General features: G+C 52.4%; 1 protein-coding gene across 1 annotated transcript in view; it reads left to right on the forward strand.

Annotated features, from left to right (window-relative positions):
• The window catches only part of PLXNA1 (plexin A1), a gene marked incomplete at its 5' end in the record, with an annotated part of 105,299 nt that extends 96,625 nt beyond the window's left edge, over positions 1 to 8,674 (forward strand). The window contains 3 exons of the mRNA XM_082321352.1: positions 660 to 872; positions 4,502 to 4,652; positions 8,149 to 8,674. Of these exons, the coding sequence (XP_082177478.1) occupies positions 660 to 872; positions 4,502 to 4,652; positions 8,149 to 8,244 (460 nt within the window). The 3' untranslated portion in view covers positions 8,245 to 8,674. The remainder of the gene's footprint in view (positions 1 to 659; positions 873 to 4,501; positions 4,653 to 8,148) is intronic.
• Positions 8,675 to 9,157: the final 483 nt, after the last annotated feature.

Consider the following 9,157-nt stretch of genomic DNA (forward strand, 5'->3'; position numbering starts at 1 on the left):
AGGCTTTCTGGTGGGAGGAGACCCTGAGATGCTCCTGGGAGAGGAGAGGGGCAGCAGGATTGGGAAATGGAGACATGGAGAGTGGCACCTGTGTCAGTACGCAGCGAACATCCAGTCTGTGGCTGACCAGGAGACCTCCCACCTCCACAGCTGAGAGCTTTATTTCCAGCATCTGAGGCTGCCTAAATTCTCCTTTGATGTTAAATGTGCTAATGACTCCCTTGAGGAGTCCAGTTAACCCCCTCCTCCGACAGGAGAGATGTGTGAAATGCCACACGGCGCCGTAGACGGGCTTATTGATACAAGAGAAGGGGACCGTGCCTGGTTTGACCCATGGGCTCAGCAAGGGCTCTTCAGTATGAGTGGATCCTTGGAGAAACTGCAGATCTGCGCTGCCCTCGTTTACCTTTGGAGATGTTGGCAGTGCTGAGGAATTTCTTCACGGGGAGCTGTGGCCCTGTGGGGGTGATGCTATTGCAATAGGGCAGAGGGGAACGGCCATTTACCCCAGGTTGGTGGCATTCCTGGGGTGTTGGGAAAAGCATCCCGCCCAGTTCTGGGTCATGGGGAGCTCCTCCTCTGCAACTGGAGATGCGTGTGCCCTGGCTGCCACGCAGAGCTTGGTTCAGGTGCTGACTCCTGTTTCCTTCTTCTCTCAGTCTACCTCTACGTTTTTGGGTGAATGTGATTAAGAACCCCCAGTTTGTGTTCGACATTCACAAGAACAGTATTACTGATGCCTGCCTATCCGTGGTGGCTCAGACATTCATGGACTCCTGCTCAACTTCTGAGCACAAGCTAGGAAAAGACTCTCCCTCCAACAAACTACTGTACGCCAAGGACATCCCCAACTACAAGAGCTGGGTAGAAAGGTGAGTAGATTTGGCAATAGCTCCTCGCGTCACCTGGAGGACTTAAAATGGACGTACAGGGGTGTGGGGACTTGGGTCGTTGGGAGGTCTCCTCTTGGCAGTGTCTGAAGAGGGATCGTATTAACGCTTGGGGAAGGTGGTCCTCTCTCGTTTGGGAGATGATGCTTTCTCGTGATTGTCTCCTGGAATGAGTTTGCAAAGACTGTTTGACAGAGCCGTTTATGACTTGCTTAAGGGGTGCTAAAAGCAACCTCCACTTTCAGGTTGTCTAATGTTTTCTGTTGTGAAAACTTGGTCTGTGCTAGGGAATTGCTAACACCTCCCTTGATTGCTTTCGAAGAGCAGCAAGAAGTCAGCCTTGGACTAGAGAAGTACCTTTTTTGTACCATGACAATATACGCAGGTTTTGCTGAAATGGTTGAAAATTACCATTTCCCATCTCTCATCCATCTGTACATCTCGCCTGGGATCCTGATGAGAGCACATGCTCTGAGGCAGTGCTCGGGCTGCTGTCGCTGTGCCGAGGAGCAGGGAGAAGAGCAGGTTCCCTGACTCCTTCTGACACCCTCCACCTTCGCTGTTAGCTGATGAGAGACATCCTTCTGTCCCACTGAATTAATTCAGTGTTAAAGGTTCAGGGTTTGAATGCTACTGATTGCAAATTGATGCGCTCAGGCATAATGCTGTGTTTAGCTTTATCCTTTTGGGAGAGAAACCTAGGAGATGTCCTCCAAAGCCCTCCAAATAGAGCTACTGTTAACATATTACTGTGTGGCAAAGTGGGACTTCATCAAGCTTAAAAAATGGCAGATTTCAGGTTGCTGATGCAACTTTCCCCTTGTGTTGATATGCTGTGCTATAGATCATGTATAGATCATGCTCCTTTTTTTTTTTTTTTAACCGAGGACCCTTCCCTTTTTCAGCAGACCAGATACAGAATGAACCAAATGAAAGATGTCCAGGCAGCAATAAGCATCATATTCTCTAATTTGCAGATGTGGGACTTTGTAGCCCAAATCATCCTTTGGATACTCGCTTGTACACAGTTATTTTTGTCGCACCACTGGCATGCCTGGTGCTCTGCAGGCAGGTACAAAGACAAGCTTCTTCCCTCGAGGAAGATAGGGCTTGGATCAGAAGAAAAGATGCCCCTGAAATACGATGGCTGAGATGAGAGATGAGCTGCATTGTAATAGGAGAAAGTTCTTTGTGGGGGGCTTTGGAGTGGGGTCCTGTAGAAACATCACAAACTTCGTAAGATGAATTTCTCTGACCTTGCCATCTCTGTGACAAAAATATTCAGCTCTGTGTATGCCCGGAGGAAAACAGGTATAAAACCATTCCAGAGTGAAACATTGGTTTAGACATGCTGTGTCCCTGGGGAGGAGGTGGGAGATCTCACCGGTGACAGATGTTCCTGCCATCGCTTACCGCCGGTGCGGTCCCAGAGGCAGCTGAGCAGGGGGCAGAGCTGCCCCGTGCAGGGTGCGACTGCGTCTCCTACCTCTCCTCTGCTGCCAGGATTTACGGCATAATCAGCATTTCTGCCTTTTGGCACGGTTATGGTCACAAGGCTTTGCAGAGGCAGGATGGGAGCGGTGCATGGGTGGCTGAGTGGGACTTCTAGTCCCAACAGCAGGTCTGCCTGCTGCCTTGGTTCAGGCACCAGCTGAAAAAAGGGCATCCTGAGGCAGGAATAGCACGGTAAAGGGCTTGGGAGGTGGGGAGCCTGGGGAAACCCAAGGGGACTGCTGCCGGGGTGATGGCTGTGGTAGGTGTCCTCTGGAAACGGTAGGTGTGACTGGGATCTTGGTCCGTACGAGCCATGCACGCTTGTATTGAAAAATGATGGTTTCTTGCCATCTTTTGTGTCACGATAAACCCCAGAATGTAAAACTGCTGCGTGTTACCTGGACATCTTGTTGTGGCAGCCACAAAAGCTTTCTTCTTCAGCAGGTCTCCCTTGTATGTTCACCTCCCGCGAGTCCCTCCCCATAGAGGCCTTCACCTACGGGGTTAAAGGGTGGCCAGGAGGATCACTATGGGTTTTCTTTGCTAATCAAAGCTGGCTGGAACTGAGAATGTTGGGCATATTGTCCCTAATATTCCTCAGTGCAGGTAATGCCAGCTTTAGGAGACGTCACTCGGGGTGATCTCTCTAGTGGCATAGCGAGCGGATCTCTCGATGCCTGGTTTAATCAGAGGTCCTCACCTCAGAGTCTCTTGGCAGCATCCAGGAAATCTCTCACATCACTTTCTGGGTGTGAACGAGCCTCCTTGTAAAAACTGCCCAAGTATTTTATCACTAGCTGAGTTCAGCGCCATGGGGTGGAGTGCATCCTCATATTCATCTCTTCAAGTGGTCTTGCTGCCATCTGCTCCTATCTAAGTGCTTCAGCCGTGTTCCACCTCAGCGTTTGGCTGATGATGCTAATGAGGCTAATCACTGTACCAGAAACTTCACTGAGTAGTTTGAGGAGTTATGAGGAGTAAAGCAAACCTGGAAGAGACTGGCACTCTCTCTTTCCAGGTGGTGGGAGCGGCCAGGGCTCATTTGCTGTGAGTAGGGTTTCTTTTTTAATAAGAGGCCTGTGGACACAACCCTGGTTTCCAAAAGGACCTCAGTGGCCAGTCTGCTGGTGCATCCACGTGGTGTAACCCTCCTGCTGCAACGGGATGCGGAGGCTTTGACCCTTCTGCATTTTGATGAAACGGAATATTCTGTTTTTCCGCTACGATTCTGGACAATGTAAGCTGTGTGGGGGTTTCTCTGTATTTGCGGAGCACGTCAACGAGGCAGCTGTGAGCACGAATCTTAAGGTGTTCTAGGAAATGTGAGGTAGTATCTTGCTGGTGGCAACCATCAGAGAAGCACAAAGAAGGCAGGAGAGCACCAAGTCATTTGACCTAGGCATGCCCTAAGACATCAGCTACCTTCTCTGCTGCCCAGGATCCTTTGAGTTCTCGGACGTGTCTGCAGAACCTCTGTTTTCGCTGAAAATGAAAGCTCCTTGAGGTTTTTGGTGAGCGATAACTTCTGAGCATGGCCAGCGGCACTCGTAGGCTGTGTTGAATGCCTGTTGCTGAGGAAGATACAACCACGCAGGCCTGTATCACTGCAAGGGCTGGATGTGAACTTGTCTTGTGTCCACGCACCGAGTATTTAATTGAATGCAAAGGGGCATCGTTGGCTTTAGCGACACGGTGACCTTAGGAGAACGGTAGCAAAGCCTTATGTGTGGCTGCAGACATGGAGTATTCTGGTGGATGCGGTTTGGTGGCAAAACATGCCAACGGGATGGGAAGGAGGAAAAACGTGTGGTTTAGGAGAGGGTGGGAAATCCCTCAGAGCAGCGGCTCCTGGCTTCCCAGCATGGTGGGCTGGGCTGGGCTCGGCGCTGCTCCATCGGGAGCATGTTCCTAATGATGCTGACCGCTCCGCAGAGTGCTCGGAGACCTCTCGATGAGCAGCGGCGTTATAATGGGTGATCGTGGTACGTCACCGCTTGGAGGCAAGCTGCTCCTCACCTTGCCTCTCCAGAGGCCGTTCTCAGCAAGCGTCGCAGCAGGGGCTCGTCCCCTTCTGTCTGTCCCTATTTTCGACCCACTCTTCTGTTTCTCCCTTGCAGATATTATGCAGATATAGCTAAAATGCCAGCGATCAGTGACCAGGACATGAGCGCGTACCTGGCGGAGCAGTCGCGGTTACACCTCAGCCAGTTCAACAGTATGAGTGCGCTGCACGAGATCTACTCCTACATCACCAAGTACAAGGATGAGGTAAGACGGTGGCGATGGGGAGTCAAGCCTGGGCTGCGAGCCGTGTCCCTTTGCCCATGTTTCTGCAGTCCCTTGCTTTTTCCTATAGGAAAACACCCTGTGAAATGCGGGAAAGAGCAACGTAGTCTGTGTCTGTGCTTGGGCTGGTGGGGAAGGAAAGGTTTGGGAGGCGTGGAGCCAGGTGCTGGTGTAGGCAGCGCTTCGTTCCCCATATTTTCTGCAGTGACTAATGTAGGAAACACCTATTTTTCTACACATTTGGCACGCGAGCTGCGTGGGGCTGCAGAGTTCGTGGCGTTATCTCAGTGTGCCTCCCCATCCGCTGCCACTGGCCCGGCGCCGCGGCGGTACCAACGCCGTGTGATTATACAGGCGGCGTCTGCCTCCGCTCCCCGGGGATGCTAGAGGATGTGGTGGCCTCTTCAGTCCTTGCTTTGTGAACATCAGTAAGAATGGTTAAAAAACCCTCTGTTGCAATTTATACAAATTAACTTCGTAAAGCACTGCTCAAATCCACACCCCGCATCTTTTTATTAAAGCAATAAAATATGTAACTACAGTAAAATGTAGATCTATACATATAACATGATAGTATACATTTTATTGTCCCAATAAAGGGGATTGACGATTGTGTTGGAATGGCGGCTTATTTAGGTGACAGAGTGCCAGAACATCTCCTTGCTCGCAGAGAGCCGGGAGAGCCAGCCTCTCGCCCGCAGAGGGAGGACACCAGGTCCCTGTCGTACCCCGCAGCAACCCCGAGAGGCATCTCCCAGCGCCTCTTTGAGGTGTGAATTTAGGGAATCCATGGGCAGGTCATAGCCTGGCCCCTGGGTCTAAGGTCAGCGCTGGGACCATGGTGGCCAAAATCCTTGTGGAGCTAAGTGCTTTGCAGGGGTGAGGAGGAGGAGGACCTGGCTTGCCCACAGGGATGGGAGGAAACCCTGGTGCTTGGGAGGGTGTGCCGTGGTGGTCACCGTGCAGCTGGTGGCCATGTACTGATGACAATGCCGGTGGGACCTCTCTGCCACTCCCCAAACGACTTGGGATGGCACATCCAGGAGGTCCCCATAGCTGTGTGATGAATTGGCCGTGAAGGGTTTTGGGGGTTTTACAGTTTGTACAACAGCTCTGTGGCTACCACAAGAGTGGAAGAGGAGCAGTCTGGAGGATCTAGATCTGCTGTAGGGCAGCCATCATCCCTCAGCCATCATCAAGTGCTCGCTTCCTCCAGGCTGAACATCCCCCAAGCCTTAAATAAATCCTCCAAGCCCTGGTGAGAGCGGGGAGGGGACAGCGTGGCATTAATGAGCTGCTCTTTAGGGGCACAGGTCCTCTTCTTGCCCGCTAGCGGCAGCCTGACATCTGTTGAGCACCTTGCTGTTGCCCGCTCTCCGAGCATCGCAAGTGTGTTCACAGCTCTCAGGAACTTCTTTTATTATTTGTAATGGGATTAATAAATCGCAGCTGTTCCCTTTGTTTGTTTTCATTCATTAAGCACAATTATATGCAGCCCGATTGCACCCGCTTTGATGCAAAATGGGAGAGAATAATTTTTCCTGTTGTTCAGTGCAATAATATGCTGTCATTGGCTGTGAATGAAAATCATAATTAATTTTCATTTGGGTACTTGCATCTTGGTAATCAGTGGTCCTGGCTCCTTACAGCAGGTGACAAACCTGGGTGTCTCTCAATGCTCGGCACAGGTTTCCTTTGACTGCATTGTTGCTGTAAGGCTGAGATAGAAAAGGAGCAAATAAATGCAGGGACAGGTTATGAATCTTTCGACACCTCGGCATCCCAGGATACGGCTGTCTTATTGGGAGAGGTGGAGGAAGCTCCTCTTCCACTTCTTGGACCAATCTCATTTGGTTCCAGCTCAGCCACCTTTCAGGCATGTGGGGTTTTGATTTCTGCATGAGTGTTATTACAGTTATTTTATTCCGTGTGTAGCGTGAGGGCCGACGGCGGCGGCGGAGGTGGATGGCGGGGGAGTGTCCCCAGCGGCAGGTTTTGTGGCAGAATCTGTGAGTTCTCGTGCATCCAGCTGCAGCCCAGGGTCGTTGCTGCCAGGGGAGGTAAATCAGATGTGCCTGGCTCTCGCTGGAGAATTTTCCCACTCCTAGGGAGCTGGCACCGGTGTCGAGATGCAGTGTTCCCCCTTCCTTTGGGAATAGATTCCCCATCCGGCATCTCCTACTGCCCCAGCAGGCAGGGACCAGCCTGGTCCTGTCCCAAAAAAGCCTGGTGGAGAGCCAGCGGCTGTCGGTGGCCGGAGGCTGCTGCATGGCAGCGTGGTGGATGCTGCACAGCATGCCTCGCGCGCCGCTCCGCAACCCGCCGGCGCTGCAGCAGCTCTTAATCAAAGGGAGCTGATTCCCCATTAAGAAGTTACCTGTAGGGCTCCTGATGGACTTTGCCTGCTTCCTAGTAAGTCTATTAATTATACAACAGTTTGTTTCCAATTATGCGGCCAATGAAATGGTTAATCAAGTCCCCTTTGACGGATGCCTTGATATTTAATTGCAAAAAATTTGCTCTCTCAACTAGCTCACCCGAGGAGATGAGATTTCTGTCAGGTTTGGTTTTTTAAATCAGCTTTTCTGCTCTGCTGGCATGATGTTAGTGAGACGAGACTCCTGGCTGCTGGGAGGGCAACTGCCCCTTTGTCTTATGCTTAATTACTCCCTTCTTCCCACTCTGAGCCTCGACCTCCACCCTCCCACTGCCGCCAGTCCTTCCCCGGCCCCGGAGGCATGGCCGCATCCAGCCCAGGGCAGGGGACCGTCCCTCCACCCTGCGATCTGTCATCACGGCCAGGAGCTTGTTTAGAGAAAGGGGATTTCAAGGGAGGAAAGTCATCCTCGGGTGTCTGTGGGTGCACCCCTTGCACAGGACTGCGGGCTCCCGGCGAGGCAGGCTTTGCTGGTGCATCCATCTCGTGTCCCCCTCCATCACCCCAGTGCCCCCCAGTTGTCCACCCTGGGGAGAGATGAGCGGGGTTTTACCACTGGCGGCAGCTGAAGCCTCATGGATTTGGTCTTTTTGTGCTCATGGAACCAGTTCACGGCTTGATCGTGGTCTCTGAAACACAGCCCCTGCCTCCCTAGGACATTATATGTTGGAGTCACAGACGTGGTGGGAAGGTGTCATCTTGGGTTTGGGGTTCACCCTCCATTTGACGATGGGTGTTCGTTTTCTTCGTTTCCCCACGTGCAAGTTGGCTTCTCGTTAGTATTAAGCAGGTCCCTGGTGTTACTGCAGCCCCTTGGGGGTCCTGGGAGGCTCTGTCTGTGGGGTGGCAGTGCTCAGAGTGGTATCCTCCACCTTGTGCCTCCTGGCCCTGTTGGGACGGGAATGAACGCGCCCCACTTGCCATGGGGCCACATCCCCGTGCCCTGATGCCGTCGATGAGCCAGCGCGGCCACAGGCAACAAGGAGCCACTTTGGGCAGCAGGGCATCTCCTCACCCTCTCTTCTCCCCTCTCTCCCCCAGATTTTAGCTGCGTTGGAGAAGGACGAGCAGGCCCGGAGGCAGCGGCTGAGGAGTAAGCTGGAGCAGGCGATCGACACAATGGCCTTAAGCAGCTGAGAAGGCGGCGGCGCGGTGCCAGCATCCCGGGCAGCGGAGGTGGCAGGAGGGAGGGCCGGCCAGCGGCAGCCGCGGGCAGAAGAAGACTTTGGGGCTGGGGCCGGCCGGACCCGCGGGAGCCGCCGCGCCTCCGCACGCTTCCCACGAACGAACAAGGAAACCTCGCGCTTTAGCGGAAAAAAACAAACAAACAAATCCCGACGACAGCAGCAACATCGATAAAACCCCCTGACACACACACAAACCCCCCGATCCACCCGGGATGCAGCAGGGACCTTGCAGAGAGGCGATGCCGGGCGGAGGAGAAGGGGGTTGCCTGCCCCATGGACCCGCTGGGCATCCCCTGCCCGCGCAGAGCCCCGGAGCCCGCAAGGAAGGAGGGTCGGGACCGCGGGGCTTTCTAGGACGGCGTTTGGATGTTGTTGTTACTTTGGTGGAGGGAGGGTGGGTGGGCTCCTATTTTTACTGTACTTGACTTGCTCTCCCCTCCTTACCCCCAGCTGTCCGCCCCCTCTCCTCCTCCTCCTCCTCTCTTTTTCTGTCTCTTCCCCCTTCTCTCTCTCTCTGGCCTTCTGCCACTAGTGTTAACTGCTATATTTGCACAATTTACACGAGACAAACAAAATTTTTAATTTAAAGAAAAAAAAAAGATAACAAAAAATGGGAGGGGAAAAAAAAAAGATGCTAAATTTTTGCAACAAACTAACAAAAGCGGTTTTAAAAAATAAGCTAAAGGACTGATGCTGGGGAGATTTGGGGGTGGGGGCAGTGGGGGTGGGCAGGAAAGGGAGAAATCCCTGAGCTTTGATATTTCTTAAAATATGTCCTGTGCCATGTTTTATTTGAATGTTGTTTAGTGCGGAAAAAAAAAAAATCGGAAAAAAAAAAAAAAAGGTGGGAGTTTTGTTAGCTG

This window comes from Platalea leucorodia, assembly GCF_965183815.1.
Source record: "Platalea leucorodia genome assembly, chromosome: 9".
NCBI lineage: Eukaryota > Metazoa > Chordata > Aves > Pelecaniformes > Threskiornithidae > Platalea > Platalea leucorodia.